This window comes from Rosa chinensis, chromosome 5 (genome assembly GCF_002994745.2).
Source record: "Rosa chinensis cultivar Old Blush chromosome 5, RchiOBHm-V2, whole genome shotgun sequence".
Lineage (NCBI taxonomy): Eukaryota > Viridiplantae > Streptophyta > Magnoliopsida > Rosales > Rosaceae > Rosa > Rosa chinensis.
The window spans coordinates 33,521,935-33,548,444 of NC_037092.1; the positions used below are offsets into that span (position 1 = coordinate 33,521,935).

Genomic DNA, 26,510 nt, shown 5'->3' on the forward strand with positions numbered 1-26,510 from the left:
ATCGACCATAGTACATGTGGTGGTTCAGGCTAATGTCATTCGCATATATTACATGTACTTGTTCTTGATTGGTTCTTGTCGTAATTTAATTTTTTTTCTTCACCCATACAATGGTTCCTACTAAATTCAAGTAATATTATTGGTTCAGACCACCACATTACAATGTTACGTGGTAATCTGAAACCACAAAATAATTACTCGTAGTCGAAATTTCAACAAAAATTCCTATAAATCCAAAATACTGAAATTTCTATCACATGCATCCTATAATCTCTCTCTAGATCTCTCTCTCTCCAAGGCCTTTGATATCGTCGATTTGTTTTGAAAATTGGTGAATTATGCTCTCTAATTATTATCAAATTGAATTATGCTCAGGAACAAGACCAACGCAACATTGTTCCACTGTTCATGGACTAAAATGTTTGGGTTCGACTACATATATAATTTGCAGCAAAACAAGTCTCTCTCTACTGTCGGGGTTGGACGTGGAGGAGGTAAGGTGTTGGGGTAAAAATGTAAAGAGGGAACTCCAATTTTTTTTTTTTTAATCAAATAAGGGATTGGACTATATTAGTTTCTCGAAGGGAAACAATGTAGAGCACAAGTTCCACCCAACTCCAAATACCAAATATGAAGTCATGTATAGAAACATTCAATTTTAAACCTTGCAACTAATGTAAAATCAACTAATGCAACAGTGTGATGATGGAACATAACCTTGTAAGTTCTGAGTGTAACAATAGGAATGACACAAGCCACAAGGTCCTGTAATTGACTCTAACGAAGTTTATTGAAAAAGAATTAGAAAGAAATTAATAGAATGAACTCTAACACAGAAGAAACCTAATTTGACTCAAGAATGTTTAAATATAGGTTGAAGTTTTCAATACTTTATTATTTCACTATTCATGAATCTTGTTCGAATGAATCATACCAACTTTGAATCTACACCCAAATGTGTACGTAGAACCATTAAAGCTCAGATGACTCTCCATAACACAAGTATATTAATAATGTTTTATGGGAAACTAAAACAGGATATTTGGAGAATAGGACCGGAGACTTCGACGTCTTTCTTCCTTTTGTTATATGTATACTAGACCAAAACACACACTCTGTGTGTGAGTTTAATTTTGAAAAATAAAAAATAAATAAATAATCATTAGAGAAAACGTGGGGAGTTTTGGAATATTTTTTTTGTTTTTTGTTTTTCCTTTTTGGTTGTGGAATTAGGAAGTTATAGAGAGAGATTTTAGGGGAAAATAAATTAAAATTTGATTTTGTTATTTTGCTTATTACGATTATATCCTCTATTTATTAAAAGATATTTTTAGAAACTATGGTCTAAGGATTTAGTCGTCTTTTCACGTCCATTCTGGCTAACAAAGTCTCCTCTCTTAATAATAGTATAGATAATTTTTTTTTTTTTTTTTGAAAGGGGTTTGGAACCTAGCCTAGCTGGGAGGCTCAGCCTCACGCCCGGTTCCATTTATTAGATTAAAAGAAGTGCTTTGCAACGGGGGGGACATAAAACCTGAACCCCGTGCTACAGGAAAACAAACACAATAGTACTCGTAGAGAACGTCCTGAATAATAGCAGGAGTCTCATCTAACCAAACATCATCAATAAAACCAACACTAGCAAGGTGAGCAAGTCTATGTGCAACACCATTTGCTTCACGGTAAATATGCCGAATTCTAACTGATTGAAAAGCGGTCAGATACTCCTTACAATCATCTAAAACTCGACTTACCTCAGAGAGATTCAACCCTCCACTATTGAGCGCAGCGATCAGAATGGTAGAGTCGCTTTCAATATCTATGTCAGCCCAACCTTGGTGGATTCCAAGAAGTAGACCAGCCCTACATGCCTCCGCTTCCATATTGAGGGCCGAGTGTGCATGTAGAAAAGGTCTAGCCAAAGCAGCAATACCCATACCAGCATCATTTCTGACCACTACCCCAATGCCTCCTTGCCCAACATCCGATCTGAAGTCCCCATCAACATTGATTTTGAGGCGGCCACTAGGAGGATTTTTCCAACTAGACAACGGTCTCTTCTGCTTCCGAACTGGCTTTGGATGATACCTCTGAAACTCTTCCAACCTTTTGGTAGTCCAGTGAATCATATTCATTGGCTGGAAATTGGCTCCTTTCCAGACCAAGTTGTTACGCTCAGTCCAGATGGTCCATAATGCCATAAAGAAGAAATCACGTTGGTCCACCTCCAGAAAATCAATCATGTCCAACACCCACTCCTGAACACTCTTGGCTGGGTGTGTATTTGCATGTAATCTAAGGGGACCCAACAGCCAAAAGCAATGCAAATCATGACAATTTTTAAATAAATGTGTACCTGTCTCCGTGGCTGCCATGCAAAACATGCACTCATGATTAACCAAAGCAACTTTACGTTGTAAAAGGGCATCTTTTGTAGGAAGGATATTCTTCAAGAGTCTCCATACAAAAGTCTTGGCTTTAGGAGGAATGCCTGCACCCCACACCTTGCTCCAGTATTTACAACTTACACCACCACCGTCCCCAGATGAAGTTGATGCACAATCTTTACGTCCCATGGCAGTGTTATACACATGGTAACCACTACGAACTTGATATAGCCCTTTCTTGTCATAGTGCCAAACCACGCGGTCCTCAACGCCCCGAGTACTAAGGGGGATAGAAGCCATCCTCTCCACTTCACCTTCCGTAAAAAAAAAAAAAAAAAAAAATAATAGTATAGATAATACATGATTAACTATAATTATATTTTATAACACATGGCAGTTTTATATTGAGTGGTGGTATCATCACAAAAATATTGGTGGTGAGCAAATTTGAATCCTATATATTAACTGCTGTTTCACCCTGTTAGCTGTGCATCCACATTAGTGGGACTCATCCCTAACATTTCTGCCCTCCCCCTAATGCCAAAACCCTCTCTCTATTTATCAGGAACAAAAAGAACATCCACCATTTTTCACTCTTGTGCTCAATCTTGACCTTCCTTCATGGAGCAGACTACAACACGCACCATGATTGAAGAGAAAGAAGATGAGGCCATGGTTTAAAATATTTAAATGATGATGAATTATTTTCATTTTGCATATGCCTGATGGTAACTGATTTGACACTGCGGAGCTTCAATTTGGATACGATCAGGAAATTCCCTCCATTGTTTTTTTTTTTTTTTAAAAGAATATCCCGGCCTCCATCGCTGTTCAGCCCATTCAAAGTACTGATATGGCGTTGGAGCATTACTTCAAGGAATTTGAGAATGTAAAATTGTATATTCCATCCAGGCTTTCTGAAGGAAATGCTAGCACGAGATACTTGAAGTGGTGGAAGGAATCAGTGGCAGGGCTCAAAATGAAAAGTACGCCACGGAAAAGCAAAGCAGAGAAAGCACAAGAGTATTCCAAATTAAGGGAGAAGATGAATATTCAAGATACCGGCATTCCACGTATATGTTTTCCAAGGAATTCAGACGAATTGGTGCATGTTTCTACAAGAAGGAATGAAGGTAATGATTCCCTTGTGCCTCCCGGATTTCCTCCCAAAAGGAATAGGCAAGAAGCTGATGATCCTGTGGATGAAGATGACCTAACTATAGCTGAAGCTCTGAAGAAGAGGAAGAAGCATAAAGCAGTCGAAACCAGAAAAGACAGCAGCGACAGTGAGAAGTTACCAAGTCAACATCAAATCTTGTCATCTTCAATAGCAGATGAAGGCACGTCTGTAAATATTAAGAAGACGGAAACATTGGAGACAGAGGTTCCTTTGATTAAAGCTTTGATTTGGGGAGGTAAGGGTAAGAGGAAAATCAGAAATGTAATGAGAAGCAAGGCAAAAAGCAGCTCTTTATTAACCGGAAGGTTCTAGCTGCATCTCTTCATATGAAAAACGAGTGTTCGAGCTTAAAGCTGATGTTAACCGGCTTAAAAAGGTGGTCGAGGGGATGAAAGCAAAGACCTTTGGGAATAATTGTACAAAAAGCTAATGAAAGAAAGATCTCTCTAATTTGGCATTCTAAAACCTAGTATGTATATTGTTTGCTCTAAATTTAGGTGCTTTTAACTTTACGTGATTTTTAGTATGTTAACGAATGATGTTTAAAATATTATTTTCCATAGAAAATCATTCATTGTTTTCCTGTACCTGAGTTAGATTTGAACAGCGTTGTAATAACAATATGTGGGATATAACAACAAGTATGTGGTTAAGTATGTTGTTACTTGGTGATAAAAGTGGGATAATCCTCAAAATGGTAAATATAAAAATTGTGAGTTCATTCCTCAAGCTCATGTTACTGAAGAACTATTGGTAATTGTAAAAGATTGGAACTTGCCTCTCAGTGTATGATCGCATGCAACCTATAAAACAGAATTCAAATTCGGTGTGGTATTGAACAAAGACCCTCCGACGATCAATTCATTAATAAACTCAGAGCAGAGAAAAAAAGAAAAAAAAAAAGAAGCTAGAACGCGTGCTACTCATGTATAATTTTTATATATATGCTTGAATATTTACATACAACTCATGTACTTGTAACCGTGAAGGAAGTCAAATTTACATTTGATATATTGGCTGATACTCAAAAGGATATGTTGCATACGCCCTCCATGAGAAAAAAATTTTTGATGTCTTGTTTTCTTCTTAATAATGCTAGTCTAAAATAGACGATGAAATCTGACTAATAGTATATAAAAAAAAGTGTATTTGACATGCTCAAGTTGAATGTTGAGAATAATAATAAAACATCTACTTCAGTTCATACTTTTTTTTTTTTGAATTTTGAATTTTGAATTTTTGACAAGCATGTTTATGTCATATAGATAATTAAGTCAGGCTCACAAGTAATAGTTGGTAAAGATTGAGCTGAAGTTTTAATAATTTATTTTTATTTTTATTTTTGTGTTGTTATGTTTCCTTCTCTTTTTGGGAAGGCGTTGGTATGAGCTCCAAGAGTTGAAGAATGTCACCAGGGCCCCTACAGTATTTTTGCTACCTAAATCCTTCTTAGGTAGTGTTGAGGGTATCTCTGGATGTGTTTGAGCTTCTTAGCTAAAATAGTCGAATTAATTTGCTAATGACTCTATTTGACAACTCTTACGAGCGGGTTATTATGTGTAATTTTTGCTAAACTTCAATATTAGTTGACTATTTCTCTTATAAAAAAAAATAATAATAAAAAAAAAAAAAAACTAATACCGGCCAGTGTCAAGACGAACGAAGCCAACCAAGGGTTTGGCAAAACAGGGTCGTGAATGCGGCCCTATAAAAGATTAAAATGCAAAGGCTTGTTCGGAAACAATAATAATGACAAAAGCTTTGGTAAATCGAAAATTGAAATCAGGAATTCAATATGCTCTCTCTTGTCCTATTTGATTGAAAATTTTTCTTGCCAATGTCCCGTCACAAGAGCAAACTTCGATTGTGCTTTTGTTCTCGGGTGCAGAATAGAATCTGAAGAAGTGCTTAATGGGATACTGAGCAAACAGCTGACAGATTTATGGTCAAACGACATATCAGTAGATGCTACAAGTAATTAATGGGATCAGGAGACAATGTTCTACAAGTGGTCCATTAACATATGTTTCGAATGAGATATTGATGCTTTTGGACGACAGCCAGTTACTATTGATCTTCACAAATCATGCGTTGAATTGAATACATAAAGACTTAACTGAAAATTGTTGAACTTCCACAATCAGATCTGGATATCATCCAACGTGAGCGGTTGGTCGTTTGCTGTGATCATTTTCAGATTCTGCATATCAAACCAGCTTGTTTGAGGACAGCAGAAGTATCATCAAGCTTTTTGAAGATCAAAATTTTGCTAATAGTATACCGTAACAAAAGTTGCAGGATCGTCAAGAGATGAGGAGCCCAGAATAACTTCCCTTTTGAGCTTTGCTGTGAGTTCCCGACAAACCCTAAGCTGAAAACATTTAATTACAAGCTTAACAAATTTTCATTCGCATTGAAAATAAAATAAGAGAACAAGTATCTACAACTTTCTCAAATGAGAAGAAAGGGAACACTTTCATACCTCTGATCTAGTAGCTCCACCTACTATAACTACAAATATGCGTCGGCCCATCTTTTCAAAATCAGTAGATGCATCCCTTAATACACAGCAGGGAAAAAGAAAAAACAAAACAAAAAGAATAGTCACTGAAAGGACACAAATAGCTGCTCTAATTATGGAAGATTTCCAAACAAGAAGTTCTGATCATATTGATAGGGTTTTGTGACCATGCAGGGACTTGGATTTAATTAAGAACAAAGGAATAAAAGTGCAACCCTTTGAAAGGGTAACGATTAAGGTTAAAATACAAAATCATCAAGTGAACTGAATAGACGACCTGGGTGCACGCAGAAGAAGATCGAGTAAGATAATATACCTTGAAAACCCATTATCGGAATTCCGGCGGTGGGCCCACATTGGTGTCCTCCTCGATCTCAGTAAACGAGCGTTGGGATTCACACATGGATATAATTCCTCTGAAAGTGCACCATTGCTAAGCTTTTCTATAAGTTCCTGAAAGAAGAGAAAATTTGATAGGATATAGTAAATTCAAAAAACACTGGCTTAATGCATTGGAATTGATGAGTTGCATGATACTCATTAATCACTGTTTATAAAGTTAAGATTGGGCCCTTCATTGTCGTCTTTCTATATATATATATATATATATATATATATATAATGAAGCAGAGCCTAGAATACACTGACATTATAACTCGTAAGTAGCAGTTCCAAAAGTCCAAGTCCTCATCAGTAATCTAACAATAACAGCACTACTATAAAGCAATACCCTGCACATCCTAAAACAGAAGTATTTACTTAAAATTTGCTCACAGAGAAAGCATGAGGGAGATAGAAACTTCCTTTTAAGAGAATTCAGCAATCAGTTGTCTTCTCATTAAGGTTCTATGAATTAAAGTATTAAACAAGTAAGCAAGGGTGAAAATTAAGTTATTTGAGGTTGAATTAACCCCAAATAACGTAAAGGCAGTCAACTACAGATGTGTATCAGAAACTCCAAACTTGTTCTATGATTTGAAATTGCAGAACCTCCAAAGCTTCGTGTTAATTGAATTAACCAACAAGACCCTGATTTGTATTCTTGTTTTCTCGTCTCCGAGCACCATGGAAACATTACCATAAACCAGCTTACTCAAGTGTTACATATAAGCTTAGAACTGTACAAATGAAAGCCAGCTAAAAGGTACCTCTATCATCGGAAAAAAGCGCGAATAAAGCCATTCATCTTCTCTTGGACGCTCTTTCCTATAACATTTTCTCTGATTATTGCACAACTGCTTGTCAGATATTGATCAACAAACTGAACAGGTTCAAAAAAGTATGTTAAATACATTCACCTTAGCAATACCAAACTTCAGAGGAAAAATTCCAGATGAGCCTTCTCTGCTCTCCCCAATCAACTTCATATTCCTCACAACAGTCATATCCTGGGGTAGTAAATATGCGTACTGAAAACAAAGATCAGTACCACAAATTTACACCTGACTAAAACTAATAAGACTAGATAGGCAAACTGAACTCGTCTACTACTAACCTTCATCATCATATGTAGATCTTCTTCATCCTCAAATTTCTCAGGATAGATGGCAGCAAGAATCATCAACAAGCGCAGCTTATGTTCGCGAGTAATATACGGCTAAACAAATGGTGTTATACAAAATAGAAAGAGGAGTCTGGTGCGCTCAAATTTAGCAGTTCCAAGATTCCTTACCCCATGTATTCTCAGAAACATGATCACCTCTTTTATTCCTGCATCTCCAAAAACAAGACCCTGCTCCAGCTCTGAAAGGAATGGGAGCTCAAGGTTCCTGACAATTCTGTTTAGTTTCGATGCAATCTGGAGAAAAAAAATATATATTATATATTTTCCTTAAGACACTGTTGCTATGCTCAGAGCCAAAGTATAGATTTCTTGGCTATTCAATATGCCATCATTCCGATATGAACGGTACTCCATCTCATGATACCATAATTTAGTATTCGATTATACTTTCCAATGGGCTTGGCAATTTTAAGACTAGAAAAAAGCATATTTAGAGAAAGATTGCAGACAAACGACTTCAGTGACATATCTCAATGCATATAAATAATCCATAATTTAATTTTATTTCTTTTTCGAAAAGAAACCATCCACAATTTATTTAAAAGCTTCAGAAGCATGTTCTTACCTAAGGGACCTTCACAGATAATTGAATTTACAAATCATCGTAAACTATGATGTCATCGTAAATACTTAGCAGCAATTTAAATCTTTTTAAACAAAACATTTTAAATTTCAACACATTTGAACTTTACTAATCAGACACTTAAAATTAGATACTCCATAAAGAACTAACCTCTATATGAAGGGAGAGCTTTTCTTTTAGTTCAACATACTGTGGCAATGCTTCAGTTATCTCTTTCAATTCCCTTGAAGATAGCTCAGGACATTGCCCATCTCTATTTAACATGTTTTACCAAACATTAATTTCAACATTCTGGTATAATAAAAAAAAAATTTAGTAATAAGACTACCCAAGATTCAGCTTATCGGTTTGTTCAAGGAAGATGTCAAAAGCAGTCACTAGCCACCGGATAAGAAAAGTAACTCCTAAGCAGTGAATATTTAGAAAGAAAAAAAAGTCAAAGTTTAGTCTGCTAGCCAAACTACTTTTATGAAGCATGCCCCATTGGTCCCTAAAATTGATTAATGGACTAAAGCCTTGTAGTTATCACACTTTGTGTAATAATGTGTGTGTGTGTGTGTGTGTGTATGCTTTAACTCAGTATTGATCACATATAAGTTACAAAGGGTTGGCAGACCAAAGAGATATTCCTAGCACTATCCAAATGCATCAGATGAGGCACATACCTGGGTCATGTAACAATACCTCGCACAATTAAGGACTAACATGTGCCATGTAGTATGTCTTTCAAATACATGTCCCCAGATAAAATGAAAAAGAAAACTCCAGCCCAGCTTGCTCTCTATTTTACTTTCAATATAAGTTTCTTGACAACGACCAATTTTACAACATTGCATGCGTAGCTATCTTAGTGATGATCTACTTCACTATAGTCCTTGTTAGTAATTGACAATTCGAGAAATAGATGCAAACCATTTATGAACAAAAAGTACTTGCAATAAAGCACAAGTCAAATTTGAGAACCATTGCACAATTGAAGCTATCTTCCACAATAAGGCTGGTCTGCTGATTGTAGCAACTATCTAAGAGTAACTATACACAAACCTTGAATTTTCGAATCGCGCAGCCTTGTTCTGCTTAAGATTGGAAAGTTTCGAATTCAACGATTCCAAGGCCTGGAAAGGTCAATTATTTGCGACTAAGAAAACAAAGAGATATGGTTTTATGCATAAGAAAATCCAAAAAGATATGTGTAGGCACAGGACTTACAAATCCTAAATGATGATCGCGAAGTTCAAGCCAGACAGGATCACGCTCCTCTAGAAGAACATCTTTCTTGTCAGGAGGACCACCGTTTATGCTCGCAACCTGTATGTACAACTCTATGTTACACTATCCAAATTTGTAAGACCATAAACTTCTAAAGAAATGCCATAAAGGGAAGTTACTACTTGCCTCATGCACATATTTATTTCCTTCCATATCTAACAAGTCATGACACAAGGCATCGTATGTCCACTCGTGGATGATTGGCGCAATCTGAAAATTTCAGATGAGGAGGGGTATTACTTAATAAAGACAAGGGCGCATTGAGTATGATGTGTTTATAAAAAAGACAGGCATATAGCTAAAGACCTGATCCACAGATCTGTCAAGGATAAGTAACTCGCATGTTTCTATCTGAGGGAAATTTGGAATTGTTCTTTTGTAATGCATGAGACAATCCCAGACACCAGCAGCAAGCTTTGTAGGAATTAAATCACGAAAAGTGGTCTCCATGGTGGCATCAATCCTATTGGCAGCTCGGTAGCGAACAATAGGAAATTCCTAAGAAATTGAAAAAATGAATAGTTGTGCAGTTCAGAATATTTTTCACAAAATCTTCAATCAACATTTAAAATCATTATCGCATCTACCCTTAAAGAAGCAAAGACTGTGGCTACACGTGCAGCCATCTCACTCAAACACGCTTCGGCTTCGCGTGAATCGTCCTTGTCCCCATAAAACTGCGCTAAAGCTCTCTCATTATTGGTAACAAAACCCTTTGCAAGGAAAAGCAGACATCAGGAAAAAGAAAGGAACCTATCAAAAATAGTCAGACACAGCATATTTGATCCAGCTTAAGCATACTATGAAGATAATTGTGGCAGACATAAATTATGAAATATAGAGTGGAAATAATAAGCGTAACGTGTGTCTATTCCAGAACATATTCTAACCACATAAATTTCAACTTCCTATGAGACTTATGTCAAATCTTTTTTTATTTATATGAAATAAATTTATATCAACTTTACAATTGGTGGTACTTACAATATTATGTCTCTAACAAGACATGCATGTCATTTTGACGAGATATGAACTACGCAGGTGACTACCAATCTAACTCAGAAAATAATGTATGTATCATCTTCACTTCTCCCAACTAAATTGTATAGATGCATGAGTCGAGTAGGTGGATTCAGTTTACACATTAGAAATTCATACATAAATTTCTTCATTTTATTTTTTTTAATACGGGAAATTTTCTTTCTTTTTAATCAGTTAAAATATTTAGGGGAAAGTATATTTTGAACTCTATGTAATCTGGGGAGGTGGTTGCCAACCAAGGTATGCTCGACAAAGAAAGAGAACTTGTGCATTACTTCAGAACCACAAAATATTGTACAACATTGAGCTACACAAGAAAAGGGAACTATTATAATCAGGGTGATAAAAGAACTCTAATGAGCAGAAAACATCATTAATTTACGTCTGCACTGAAATTCCAAAATGATCACAAAAAGTTGGAAATGTAAGGTGCCACAGAAGAGCCAGATTGAACAGTCATCCTCTAACTTAAACCACTTAAATCTTATTCGGTGAGTGATAGTCCCAAACCCTAAATTGATAAAATATTTACAAGAAAAAAAACTGCAAATAATGCATATGGGACTAAACAAATTGACTATGCATACCTGGCTGTCTATAGCATAATACTCCAAATTCATCTGCATGTTTAAGAAAAGAAGGAATTAACTGGCTGATACATAACCCTCTGCAGAGTTCTCAATCTAAAACAAAATATTTGCTGAGGCAAAGAATTACAACCTCACTCAATGCAGATATGCGACTTGTTAGACTTCCATCCCCCTTTATCTGCCCAACCAAATCTTTCGATATAGGAGAAGTGAAAAAAACAAACGCCCTTCCAAGACAAAAGAAAGATTTATTTTATTATCTCTCATGAGAAAATAAGCAAACTAGTACGTACAAGAAAAATGACTGATATTCATGCACATACTTCCTATATAAAGGTGCACTTCCCGACATGTCTGACAAGAAGAATCTAACACTGAAAATTACAACCAGAAAGAGAGAAAATTAAAAATGTTTACTTCATATTCCAATATGACAACATTATTTCAACCGGGAAATTTCTTACTTCACATTCTACTCACAGAACAGAATAAGCATGAGCACTACTTGTTGTTTCGAAAAGAAAGTAAGGAAGCACATATTTAAGGGGTACACATCCAACCATAAGAACAACAAATTACTAAAGAAGCATCATTCTAGTGAAATTGCTAAAGTAATTACGTTTAAGATTTGTGATTTGATAAACTTTGTTAGTGCAGCACCCTTCAATAAAGCTTAAGTTGTTAGGATGTGCACCAATATTGATTTTATATTCTAATACATATCTGACATGTGTGCCTCTCCATTAAAAAAGCAATCAAGGAATTCAGTATATATTGGGAGGTTAATGTTCCAGAGATGTATGAATAACTTTTATTAGTAACCAATGTTCCCAAAACTTAACCCAAAAGCTTAAGTTTTTAGGATGTCGGCCAGCAAGTCTTTTAGGATCCTCTAATTATCCCAGCTTGTTTTGTATCCCCCCCCCTTTTGGCCCCATGGACAGTTAATAAAGCAACTGTGACACATTTAAAAACTGTGCTTCTAAGATTGCAACTTTTCCTTGTAATCCCATTGCTTAGATTCTAAGGTTTAGCTCTCATAATGACCCCTAATAATATGAAAATAAATAAAGAAAATTAAAGAGATCGAAACTAAACTGTAACAGAGGATAGGAGTGAAACTAAATGGTAAGTTAGCTGGGTAGAAAGGAAGAACTTGACTCCCGTTGCAGTTTTTAAAACATCAAATATCAATTACTTAGTAACATTATAGCAAAAAAAAACCCAAAAAGTGTGAAAATCATTACTTCTCTTTAGAAGGCCGGATGAAATATATTGCATCCATGGAGGCAAATCGCTGCCTTTCCTTATCTATGCGCTCTAGCACTGCAGGAAAATATGAATTCATTGTAGTAACTTGTAAGAAAGAAAGAAAAAACGACAATTGATGCTTATTAATAGATAGACTTAACACAACAATTAAGAGGTAATCACTAGCTTAAAATGGCAACAATGTTTTTTTCCAAAGATTAGGCAGAAAGCTGATACCAAGGCAGCACCAAAGGAAATTTTTTTTAATGATAAATAACTTAGCAGAGGAGATCCTTTTGATTCTTACATAAAACTCCATTTGTAGTATCAAGGAGTGTGCATGCGTAAGACATTATCTTGATACTAAATTCGTCCATAATGAGCACCTGCAGAAATATAGGATTCAAGGACAACAAAGAAAATTGCATGTAAACAATATCAAGAGTTTACATTATTTTAATCAGTGCAAGAAAAGTAAATGCATATGTGAATGGGTTTACAAAATAAGAAAATTAGCTATGACAACTCCTAAAAAGCACCATTTCGCATTTCCCCATCCCCACCAATTACAGAGTGTACTATCAAGGCTTGACTAAATCCATTCTGAAGAACTTGAAATTTATGAACCAAAAACAGTCCATGTTATAATTGTCAATTATAGACAATAGCAACCAGTAAGATGTATCACGTACAGACCTAGAAATATCCATGACACATAACAATCTTTTCACTTGTATAACAAGGGGAATCAGTACTTGTAGAGAGAGAGAGAGAGAGAGAGAGAGAGAGAGAGAGAGAGAGAGAGAGAGGCATGACTACTCCAAAACACCGCAAAAACAAAAACAAAAACATAGATCATATTTGTACCTTCCATGTTGATTTTGAGTTCCCGGCTTTGCAAGACCGAAGCATTTCATGCAATAATCCTAAACATCATATATGGGTTAATTAAAGAAAGAAGAAAACAGGTCAATCACCGGGCAAATTAGTCAGCAAAAGATCATGCCACAAAGCTCGCAAATGATATAAAACAAGAAATGCAAATGATATAAAACAAGAAATGTCTCAGTAATAGCCAGCACAGATATTACTATAATTATAGAAAATAACAATATATAATAATAACAATCCTAGCAAATACAGTGATAAATACACTGATGACATATGAAAAATTACATTTCTTATACACATATGAAAAATTATAATAAAAATCTGACGCAAACAGATCGATTATAATAATACAAAAAATAAAAACCTACAAATTTCCGTTGGTGGTGTATAAGAGCATCTCCAACAGTGATAGCTATCTTGATAGCTAAGTGTATAACTGTATACATTGCACGCAGCAGATCAGTGCTGCTCTCACACTATACACACAACGACTGGTTTTCCTGGCTGATTCTATAGTTCATAATCAATCATAAGCTGACCATAACCAGTGGAGTTTTCTCGATTAGGAAGTGTAGTCGCTTATCATATGACTAACTTCAAAAGTCATTCTGTGATTTTACTAGGAAAAATTCATCTTGATCTAATTAGAATACAAGATTTACCTAGAGCGTCCCACTAGTTATCAGATTCGATCGCGAAATTGAGAAAGGAAAGCGAAAGGGGGGAGAAAACTCACGGTGGCGCGTGACTTCTTTAAAATTCCTGTAGTTGTTCGAAGTTGATGACAAACCGGAACCGGAGCCGGATAACGACATCTTTCGAGCTCTTTATCCTTGTCAGAGTCGAGACTGGAATTCGAGGAGACGGCGTTGGTGTAGACCAAAGACACCCTTTTTCGTTTTCTATTGGACTGGACTTGATTATGTACTTTTTTTTTTTTTGGTCTGAACTTGATTATGTACCTTTGAAAAAAGACATTTATATCAATGATACGCTCTCACGCAACGAACCCTAGCCGTCAATGGCCAGGCTATCAAAGTCACCGCCGTGTGCTTGCCCTATGCCTATTTCTGGTCTGCGTGCTGTGCGCTGGAATCCATGGCGTTCTTCTACGCCACCCAACGGTTACGTTTGAAAGAACATCCAAGGAGGTCGAGGGGCCTCTTCTTCTGGCAAGTGGCGACAGGCTGGTTCTAACCCGTCCTAGCGCTGCTCCTTCAAAAGCCGCCTTCTTGGCTAGAATGTTTCCGACCATATCTGGTGGTGGTGGTTTACTCTGCGGGCTGTATCCGTGTCAAGGATTCGAGGAAGAATCTTACCGTCCATTGAGCGTGGATCTGCTTGGTCTGAGAAGTATCTGCTTTCGGGCTAGATCCGAGAGCGGGAGGCTTAACAGGTTGAGTACGTATGGCGGTGGTCGTAGCAGAGTCTGGTGGAATTCGACCCGAAAGGAAGTTAGTCCTAAGGGCGTGAAGAGCCCCGCGCGAAGGAATGGATTTTAGGATAAGAAGAGCTTTTCCGGCGTGGTGGCGTTTTAGAAAAGCAACTGTTAGAATTCTTCTGTTACTAGGAGTCTTCCTATCTATTTTTTAAGGGGAGTTTCTATTCATACCTCCAAATTTGGACCTCCTCACTTAATATACCTCCAATTTACTTTTACAAATAACTAATTTGCTATCTACACCACAATGCCCATCGTCCAAAAAAAAAAAACCTCCTTCAATTTTTGAAGATTTCACAATTCTATTTTGTCTTAATACAATTAAGTTGAAAAAAAAAAAAAACTTATTTCCATTGATGGTTGATCGACAGCAACATAAATAATGGTTGCCGATGTATATTTTAGGATTTATGTTGGAGGAGAAAGTTTTCTCCAATTAAAGACTACTACTGTACGTAGAGGTAAGAAATTTTTTTTTCCTTCCCTCTTTTGTGTCTTTATTGATAATTTGACATAAGTTGACAAAGTCAACTATTATTTGAAAAATGAGGGAGGTCCAAATGACAATTTTGGAGGTATGAATACAAGCTCCCTTTTCTAAACGGATCATTTTACTTGTTTTGGTGTTGCGCCCCGTTTCAACATTGTAGATGGAATAGGGTACTTGATGGAATATGTTAGGTAAAGTAACCTATGGTTACTCGTGTATGTGAGCTGCCTATATATCCATTGTCTGCTTGAGGAAAAGGATATCGATGAAAAATCAGTTTTTCTATTTACTTAGTTTTGTCTTAGTTTTTTCTTCATTAGCTTTTGCAGCTATGTTATTTCATGGCTACGATTTGGGGGATCGTAACAAGGCGCTATCTAGGAGCGCGGCTATATGGCGCTGTACTGCTAGTGTCAAATTTGTTCCTCTTGGGGATGGGATGGGGTTTTTTTTGGCCTTTCTTTACTTTGCCTATTCACTATGTCATAGTGTACGTTTCATAATGTGTACGTAGGCTTACTTAAATAAGTGAGCATGGAACTGTTGAATGAGTTGATCTAATCTATGTATCGCAGTGGTACCACCACAAACTATTTATCTACCTTTTGTCGGTAGAGAGAGGATACGTAATGGCCCAATTTAGCTTGAGTTTAATGATAAATCGATATGATTTCATTCATAAAATAAAATGTACCTTAGAAAAATGCTTAAAACAAATATTTCAAGGAACGACAAACTTTTAAAAATGCTTTCTGACTCGAAAATTGACGCAAGATACTTAAATACGCGCGCTGAATCTTACTCGATGGCTGGTTCTATGGACCCACTACATGACTTTACATCAACTAATTTATAAACCAGGTAAGCGTAGCAAGAGTTTTTGCTACCCAGCTACACACACGGAATAAAGTCGTCATTGCGATCACTCCCTGTCCGACTGGTGTAGCTTACCCTCCGGACAAACCCAAGGAAATCAGTGCCACCTTTTGTTCTTAAGACATCACATTTCTCATACGGTTTGGTTAGTATGCTTCGCATTTTAACTTAACGAAGCCACACAACATAACATGTATAACTTTAAAACAACTTAACATAATAAACGCACATATCGAGGAGAGTCTCGAATCCCCCACCTGGATTCCGATACTTGTCTTCACGTGGTTCGAGAGTCACAAACCTTCTGTTCCTCGGGTAACTGGAGTCATAAGTTCAGACATTTAATCGTTAATGATCTATTTAACATTCCTTGAAATCTTGACGATTAACAAATCGTCTAACCAACTTTTTCAAATTTGACTAGGATTGACCACTTTGCAAAATTTGACCAAGTTTTACCAAGTTTGACCAAGCACTAATACATTCACAATTAGTCCAACACACTTGACACTATCTTGAAATTAGAATATCGACCAATTTCCGGACTTATCATTTGAATTTGAAATATTGTCCGATTCTTATTCTCTTAGTATATTCATCGCATAGTAATTTGATGGAATTACTATGGACATGCAACCTTATTCCATTTTTAATTGAGGTGTGCCCTAAATACTAAGGGCACCCAACCACAACTTGACCTTTTTCACATTGTCACAACCAATTCAATGTAGGGTGGTTCTAGTTAGACCTCCAAATTTGATATTTGAACCTCCAACTTTTTTCAATTATTAATAGACTTTGTCAAGTCATATGAAAAGACAAATAAGGACAAAGAGAGAAAAATGAAAAAAAAAAAAAACAACTCTTCTTACCTCCCTAAATAAGTAGGGAACATGACTAGTTAATTTTTAGCAATTTAAGGAAATCATGAAACAAATTATAAAAGTAAATAAGTTTCAATATCAAACAATTTCCAACAACATTATTAAACTTAAATTTGAGACGAACCCAGGGCGTGCTTTGGTGTCAGGCGACTTGAAAAATGCATTGGAGCGCTTAAAAAAAAAAGGCAGGTTGAGGGAAATTTATTCGATCATCTAGGGCATTGGGGCTCGTCTTCCACAAACTCACCACATCAGAGTGAGAGGTTGAAGGGGCTACCTTTTTTTATTTCTTTCATTAAAACGACGTCGTTTTATTATAGGAATGGTTAAAAAGGGATGATTTCCATGAGCGAGAGCCCTTCTCGCTTTTCCAAGGCCGCCATTGACATATCTCAACCATGAAAGCACTCGAGGCTTCCCCACCACCGAGTACTGAGGCGCTTGATTCTAGCGAAGTCCACCGTGACCTCGACAAAGGGTAGCACGCTGTCCTCATACCATCAATTCAAAAAACGATCAGATGGATCCGTTTCCTTTCTCCGAGATCAAGCGAGCAATGATCGTTGTTTAGGCAGGGTTGTCTGCTCAGGGGATCAAAGATGGCTTTGGGATCCGGGCCCTAGATGGAGGCTTTGCTGTTTTTTTGTTTCATTGACGGTGATGGGAGTGGTGTGTGGTTGTGCACGCCGAATGTCGACGACGGAGGAGATACCATGTTCCGGCATGGCTGCGGTAGTGTGTGGTGGTGTAGCTTATGCCCGGATTTGGCTGCGAAGGATGGCGGTGAGGTGGAGAGGCGACACAACAAGTCGGGGTTGGCTCCCGATTTTGGTACACGATGGTGGCATCGGCGGGCAAACGACGTGACGTAGTGCTGGGCTTTGGGTGCCCATAGAGGTTTAGAGGCTCACGGTAATGGGTGTGGACTCTTGGGTGCAGTCATGGGCCTATTGTTTTTTCTCAAGCTATTGGGTTTGGGACCCGAGTGGAATGGATGAGGGTATGGGCTTCCCAGACTTCTGGAGGCCTTACCTAATGTCCAGTATTTTAAATAAGGAGACTGCTGTTATCATGCGCTCGATTGATGTCGCAGATAAGTCAAGTTTTCTATTAGTTTTTAGTTTACTTTTCTTTCCCCGCAGATCGATGGAGAAAATTCTCAATGACTTCAAGGAGTCTTACTTGGGCTATTATACTGTAAGCACCTCAATTGCGAGCATTGGTGAGCAGCATACCCTGTTTTTAATGGATGAGGATAATCTACATCACTTTGTAGTTGCTTTGTTTTCTTATTTCCAAAAAGTGAGCTTCAACTTTGTAATCGAACAACCATTCGAACGAAATATGGTCTGTTCTGCCTTAGATTTTCAATATAACCTTAGTAGGTCAATTTATGCTCCTGTGAATGTTTAGGATGCCCCTATAAACGATTGTAACCATCGTTGAGAATCAATATAAGTTTTATTTTATTCAAAAAAAAAAGAAAAGGAATGGTTAAAAAGGAAAATTAGTTATTTCTTTTTAAAATATATTTAAAGGCTTTCCCCAATTGAAAACCTAACTAGACAGTGCCACCTCCGACCTTGTTTTGTGTTTCATAGTTAGGGGTGTAAATAGGCTCGATACAGCTCGTGTTCGACTAGTATTCAGCTCAATTTTAACTCTTTTGGCTAGTGTTCGTAAGATAAATGAGCCGAGTTTGAGCTCAATATTAGGCTCGACAAAAAAACGAGCCGAGCTTGAACAATGATGTATTCGGCTCGTCTAGCTCATGAGTAACTCGAGCTTGTTAAAGCTCGACGTTTGTTAAAACTCGACTCATGAAAATTTATAATATAAATAAAAATATAATTTTTCTAGTCTCAAATCTTTAATTCCTTTTCAATTGGAAGAGAATCTGAGAATTGAAGTAAAATAAATTGCAATAAAGTCAAAAGGGATTTGTGTTTCTTTTTTCCTTTTTTATTTTTTAAATTTAAAATCAAATGAACCCAGCCAAGCCTATTCAAGCTCGAGCTCGTCCAATAAATCGAGCCGAGCCGAGCCTAGCTCGGGCTTAAGAAAAATATTCAAGCCGAGCCAAGCTTGAGCATGAAAAAAAAAATTCAAGCTTTAGCCCGGCTCGAACTCGATAAAAATCAAATGAGCCGAACATGATCACCTTGGTATTCGCTCCGGCTCGGCTCATTTACACCCCTATTCATAGTCTTCTTCATAGTTAAGCTCTGCCTTTGACCAAGCTCTAGTACTTCGTAGTCTTATCTTCCTTAAGGTTAGTATGCTATGTTCGATCTACTCTCTTATCTATATGATTTTTGAATGAATTCTTAATTGACAGAAGATATAAAAATGAATTTGTATTTTCTTGTTTGTTTTGTGTTGTTTTCATATGATTTGGTTGGTAATCATCAATTACTTTCATACACATGTTTTGGCTAACTGCGGTTAGATGTAAAACTAAAAGCGGAGAATAATGAGGTAAATAGATTCCTCATTATTCTTCACCATTGGATTTTGATCCAAAGGTAGTTAAGCACAACTTAGAAGAAAATTGATTGAGTAGGTGAACATACGACTAGTTAATTTTTAGCAATTTAATTTAAAGTTAAATTCATTTTACCTCCTTGAACTTTACACCTAAAATCATTTGTGCTCTTGAACTTCTTATTTAATCACATATACTCTTTTACTCTCCAATATGATCAACCATAGCCATTAGTAAACTAATTCATCAATTTCTTTATAAATTGGTGACGATGAGAGTCCCTTAGAGTCAACTTTTAGCCTTGGCCATGCTAATGGTAAGTTTTTTGCATGATTGAATGCCAAAATCTAGTTTAACTGGACAACACTATATGAAGAAATTGATGAACTAGTTAAGGATTGGCTATAATCAATCAAGGATTAATTCCTGTTTACCTACTTGTACTTTAGGCAAATCTTCATGTTAGTCCATATTCTTCTAATTTCATCAAATTATACCCCTGTACTCTCAATTTTCATTAGCCGTGTCTAATTCTTCGAACTCCATCCAAAATGTCCGTCAATTGATGGCGTGGCACAAGTCAAAGTTCAAATTTTTTTGGCGTCGGGCCCACAAGGAGGGGTAAAATTGACAATTCAGATTTCATCTGCCCCACGCCTCATTATTTCTTCCTCCACCATCTTTGTTGACCACATTGACCCCCAAAACCCAAATCCCTCAGAGCTTGCATCATCTGGGGGAATGACTTCAAATCTCTTACTAATGAAGGAGCACCACCATGCCACAAATGCAAAGCCAAATCACACACACAGTAAGACCTAATTCCACAAACTAAGCCAGCATTTCAAAGATAAAAAAAATGAAATCACAAACCACAAAACCACACACGCACAATTCACTCACCCTCATAATTATCGAAGCTTCAGATAACAACAGAGAGGATGAACTGCTGGCATGGTGCGAGCTGGCCACCGACGACACCAAACAATCCACCACCACCCGCCGTAGTGGCTTCAGGTTCTTCATCGACGAAGATCTCAACCTCGAAACTCCTCTCACTCATCCTCCTTTGTAGGCCACCTGAAGCCTCGAACTCCCGGGGCTCTGAATCCCTCCACCGGATTCTCATCAAACTCCTCCATCACCCTAATCTTCGGCAAGACCTTCAATTTCTTTTCCAATTTCTAAAGCACCACCTCCTCGGATTCGGGTCTCTGCCGGAGATTGAGGCCATACGGAATCTCTAAATCAGAGCCGTCAATAGAGAGTGAATCAACCATAAATTGAGGGAGAGAAATGTTGGGCAGTGGAGTGAGGGGTGGGGTTGAGATTTAAACCAATTGGGAGAGAGGTTGAGGGGATGGAATTGGTGGGTTTGAGGTAGAGTTTGATGGGTTTTGGCTGATTATAATGTTTAGGGTGGTTGCTGTTGATGCTTTAATGCTATTGGGGTTTGTGAATCGCATGGGTTTTTAGGATGGAGATGAACCACTCTCATCCATGGTTTCTGAATTTACGAGGAATTCGGTTTCTAGGTGTTGTTGGTTTCTGGATGTGTGCAGATGCTAATGGTGGTTTCATCACCTCCAACTGAGTCAACCTATCAAAAGACGATTTCGATAAGGGCCCAGATAGTGAGTTACGCTTTGGAGTTTGGGAGAAATTGAGCTTTCTCAAATTGGATAAAGAAATCATGGAGTTTTGGGAGAAATATCCTGTTAAGAAAATTTGGGAAATGTGTAGGGATCCTAAAGACTTGAGCTTAGTAATGGATGGAGTGAGTGAGCCAGAGAACAAGTTGGATCAGAGAGTCAAGATCTAGAGGTAAGATAGGGAGGAAGGATCAAATGAGTTTGTCAAGAATGGAGAGATGGGTGAGATTAGAAAATTAAAGAAAAAGTTTTTTTTTTTTCATTTAGGTTTGACAAGGGTTATTATAGAAATTTAGCAACTCTATCTTCTGGCACGTCATCACTTGATGAAATATTTGTATGGAGCTTCAAGAATTGGACATGACTGATGAAAATTGATAGTGCAGGGGTAAGCTTGATGAAATTAGAAGAATAGGGACTAACATGAAGATTGACTTAAAGTTCAGGTAGGTCAACAAGAATTAATCCATCAATCAAATTGAAAAGTAGAAGGGCACAAATGATCAAATTAGAAGTTCGGGGGCACAAACGATTTTAGGTGTAAAATTATGGGTGATAAAATAATTTTAAAAGAGATTATGAGCATACATTAATATTGTATGTGAGTGAAAATGCACTCGCAACAATATAACAATTGAACAAAAGAAAACATTAAAAATAAATAAAACTAAGTGATTTTGTGAACAACCATACTTCGGTTTTGTTTAATTTATTTATTTATCCAGAAAAGCTAAACAAAAGTGAAGTATGGTTACTAAGTAGTTGCAAACAAAAGGGCATTTAGGAGGATGTGGTTTTCTTAAGGTTTTTTTTTTTTTTCAAAATCAAAAGAGCGATTGGATTGATAAAATAAAGGGCTTCTAACTATCTTGTTATCCTATAAATGAACATAAATCTATAATATGGAAAGGGAGGGTTAGAGAGTATGTTGATGAGTTTGACTTGTTTCCGAGGTATCTAAGATGTGGTTTGCTTAAGCTAACCACCAAAGTAGCTAGTGGGTAGCTATTAGCCTAAATGATGGAAGATAACTACCAAAGGACCGGGTGCTTACTTGAGTACATTTGATTAAAAAATGGTTCTTAATCTATACCATATTTAACAGAACCTATTTTGTCAGTCAAAGTGAGCGTGAAAAGACAACTAAATCCTTAGATCATAGATTATCTAAAAACATCTTTTAATAAACAGAGGACATAATCGTAATAAAAAAAATAACATAAAAAATTCTAATTTATTTTTCCCTAGAAATCTCTCTCTATAACTTCCCACTTCAATCCCCAGCAAAAGAGGAAAAAAGAAAAAAATAACAAAAACTTCCAAACCCCCCACATTTTCTTAGAAGTGGCTTCCTCTCAAGCCTCCTAGCATAAAATCAAAGTAAGTTCTACTTCACGAGCTATTTATAAAGGGAAGGCACCTTTGGGTTCGGCTCGGCAGACCTGTTTCAAAAACTGACATGATCATGTAGTCTATGGAGTCATCTAAGAGGGTAAACTTGGATGGTATTTGGTCTTTAATTCTGTTCCGTGTGGATCTCCCTCCGATATGAATCTAGCTACCAGTGAAGTCTTCTCCTATTGTTACCACTATACTATTGACACTGCTAGTTCTTTACAATCAAGTTAAATCTATGTTGAATTGTAATTGTTGTAATAGAAGAAGCGATGACCTTTTTCCGCTTCTTCCCTACAGTTATTTGTACATAGGGCCTAGGAAATGTATTCAGGCAGCGCATGTTTAGTTAGGTAGCGCTTTTGTTTCTTGCATTCCAAATTGGGGTAATGGATAGACCTTCTTGGCTATCCGATATACTTATATCTGATGTACCTATCTCAATTGCTTAATAATATGCAATTTCTTCTAAAAAAAAACCCCACATTTTCTCCAATGATTTTTTTTTTAATTTAAAAAACCACACACAGTGTGTGTGTTTTGGGTCTAGTCTATTATTAAATAAAGAGAGTTTGTTCTCTAAAATTGAAATTTTTACCAAATTAACCCTTACATATTAAAAAATTATGAAATATAATTAATCAATAAGGATAATATAGTAAATTACATAATAGCAACCAAATGAATAAAAATAAAAAAAAATAGTAGAAAATGTGGTAGTTGTATGAAAAGTTTCTCCACTATTTTTAACTTCTCTCCACAAGTGGGTGAGCCATCCTAGTCTATACCATTATTAAGGGGGATGTATTGTATTTAGATTTCTAAGGTGTTTTAAAGACTTTTTTGGACTTGAAAAATCTGTGGGTATTCAATTATGATTTAACAAGACTTTTAAAGAGCTGTTGCACTGTGCTGCAATGCACAGTTGGAGCATTTCACATGCGCCAAAGGGATTTATCTTGGACCTAGGAAGCCTTTGGGTTCCCCTTGACAAAGTCAAAAAAAAAAAAAAAGAGTTGTTGCAAGTATTAGGGTATTCAATTTGGATTTGTAAAGGGAGATTTTAATTCCATAAAAATCTGAAGGTATTCAAAAAATCTACAAATTCTATAGAATTTATAAAATAGTGAACTCTTGTGGATTTTAGAGCCTCAGGTATAAATACCAAAGCTCCAAACAAATCCAACGTCTCCACCAAATATTTCCACAATATTATTTTTTTCAAAGCAGCTCGACGTAGGTACGTGAAACCTCTTCTCTCTTTTCTAGGGTTTCTCTTCTCTCTTGTTTTTTCTTGAAATTTGGATCTCCTTTCTCTCGTTTCAATCCTTTTCTTTGCTCTTGAACAAATTGCTATTATATGTATCCATATTTTGATCACCTATGAATTGCACCATAAGCCCTAGGTTGACTTCAGTAGTATTCTTGTTGGTGTGAAAATAATCATTCTTGTTTCTATGAAAGGATCAATTCTTACTACTGTGAAATAATCTGTAGATGGTTTGAAATTATGTTGTGAAAATAATCAATTTTTGTGAACATGTATGACGTTCTTGTTGGCTGTTGTTGTGAAACCTACACTTCTCCTAAAAGCAAATAGGGTAAAGAGAAAAGAAACAAACAATCTACAGAAGACTGTCAGTCCCTTTACTTATTCCTCCATCATTAATCTTGATGTGAGTTTCTTCACATATTTTAGTAGTGAGATCTCTTACTTGCTAAAAAGCTTCATTTCTTATCTGTCATATTGTGGTCTAGATAAGATCATATCCAAAATCTGTGTCCAAATTAAGAACGTATCCTCTTATTTTGATTCAACCTGAAAAGAAGTAGGATGCTCTTCTTTCTTGATGTGAATGTTGTAGTGTAATGTACCTAATCAACACCATATATATTATGTATTAGAAATGATATATTGCTAAGTAATTATTCAAACTTACGAGTTCAACTAACATTCAATGGTTATGGGCTTTGTTACTAATTAAACTATCTCATAGAGACAAATCCAGGGTGGATTCTTGGGTTGGCTTGGGGATTTTAGGGGAAAACTGAGACAGAATCAATCAGAAAGTCAGAAGACCAATCTATAGTATATGTTGGTGTGAAGTGTGTATTTGTTCTGTGCTAGTTTGGTATCGTTGGTCTTAGATTGAATAGGTACTCAATTAGGTCTTAAGAAGTTGGTTGGTGCTTGAGTTAATTAAGAAAAGGCATTTCACTACGAGATTTCTTATATAGTGAATGGCATTCATGTCAAAACAAGTTCTTTGCAAAGAGGATATGACTCTGTGGTCATATATATGCCCACTATCTAATCTCAGCCCTTCTTTTGTTATAGTCATTGCCCAATTTTCTTTCTTGTGTGACCTGGTTTAGCTATAGTGATGAAAGTTGCAGTTGGCTCTTGTTTGTAATCTCTACAGTCTCTCTGGGTTCTTATGTTCATGTAATTATATATTCTTCTAGTTTCAGTGTTAGACAAATTATGTGTTACGTGGGCACGAGAGAATATATAGAATTTTAAGTAGAGTTGATAATATTCAGAAAAAGAACTCCAGAGAAGTGTTGGAAATTCGTTATCCAGATATTTTTTCCATGGTCTCCTCTCTTTTTGGAGTTGCATATTCATAATTAAGTTTTTGGCCGAATTTAAAAAAAAAAATTAGTTATTTGTAATTCCTTTGGCAGGTTTCAAAACCATACTTAATTGTGGAGCATGTTGGCTTGAACAATGGTGTACTATCAATAGGCTCGCATTCTTTGGCATTGACAGATGAGTTCCCAAGTCTCAAGAGCTGAGTTGATGCTAAGGATAGGGTGGCTGCTGCTAAGCTATTAACCTCCATCTTGGATCCATGAAGCAGTACAGAAAAAAGACAAGAATTTTGAACAGCAACAAGGAGCTAGAGACATAATGGTCCTTCCTAATAATTGCCATTTGCTGTGCTTGGATTCAAGTTAAATGAAAATTGTAGTTCTAAGTTAAATGTACATATAACTAGATAGGTGTATACCAAACTATGAATCTCATCATCTCAAACATTTAAATGCACGTAGAGGAGCCAAGCCCCGAGCCCTAAATATAACCCAAAAACAGGTCTAATATCTTGGACAGAAATGGAAAAGGATTTACCTTGCTTATCTCTGTAGAGTAGGATTGAGAGGAAAACAGGAGACCCTGAGCTTCTGTGTTCAAATGTTTAGCTTGATTAGGATTGAGAGGAAAACAGGAGACCCTGAGCCTCAAGTCTATCACCACAAAATACCAAATCTTGGAACTGGAACTCATTAGCCTAGCTTTGAGCAAACACATTGAATGGAACAAAATGAAATAGATTGTTGACAGGAAGCTGATAAAATTGGCCCTCAAAAGCATTCATCTGGCACTGTTGCAACTTTTGAGATTCAAAATGAGACTTGTCAAGCTACACAAATAGATTGTTGATAGGAAGCTGATAAAATTGGCTCTCGAAGTGGAAGCGGGGACTTGCCAAGATACACAAAGCGAGATGGTTTGCATGGATAAGGACATTCATAGGTATTGTTTGCCTCATTTGAAATCAAAAGGGATTTCGATTTGGCCATTGCTAGGATCAAATTGGGAAGTTTTGCTTGGGAGCTCGGTGCTGGGTACACTACACTCTCTCTGCTTTCACTCTCCATCTCTTGCCTCGATTTCCTTTTCTGTTTCTTTTTGTTTTGTTTTGTTTTGTTTTGTTTTTTTTTCACTCTATTGGTCCTGGGCCAATAAAAACACTCCATCAAAATCCATAAATTCTAGCAAAAAGTTTATACAACTAAGCCGGTTATAATGAATGATAACTAAGCCGGTTGTATATTTTGTGTGGGATTGATGGATGCATACTAGTAGAAGCAGCGATTTGTCTGTCTACACTCCAACTATAGTTGACAGAGTTGGATGGCACCAAAAAGTGGGTAACAGAGTACAAGGAATTGGCCAGACGTTCACACTATGACCCGACGTCGTCTTTCTTTTCATATTCTTTGCC

The 26,510-nt window shown here is 36.7% G+C and overlaps 1 protein-coding gene across 1 annotated transcript; it reads right to left on the reverse strand.

Annotated features, from left to right (window-relative positions):
- Positions 1 to 5,300: 5,300 nt before the first annotated feature.
- Positions 5,301 to 14,092, reverse strand: LOC112203667 (SNARE-interacting protein KEULE). The gene is made up of 21 exons (XM_024344595.2): positions 14,014 to 14,092; positions 13,254 to 13,312; positions 12,694 to 12,772; positions 12,383 to 12,461; positions 11,459 to 11,509; positions 11,266 to 11,362; positions 11,133 to 11,165; positions 10,092 to 10,217; positions 9,811 to 10,002; positions 9,631 to 9,714; positions 9,445 to 9,543; positions 9,280 to 9,350; positions 8,386 to 8,488; positions 7,761 to 7,886; positions 7,584 to 7,685; positions 7,387 to 7,497; positions 7,237 to 7,308; positions 6,405 to 6,541; positions 6,050 to 6,140; positions 5,849 to 5,938; positions 5,301 to 5,767 (listed from the first exon to the last, which is right to left on the reverse strand). Exons 1-21 carry the CDS (start codon positions 14,090 to 14,092, stop codon positions 5,708 to 5,710), a joined length of 1,941 nt encoding a protein of 646 aa, XP_024200363.1. The 3' UTR covers positions 5,301 to 5,707.
- Positions 14,093 to 26,510: the final 12,418 nt, after the last annotated feature.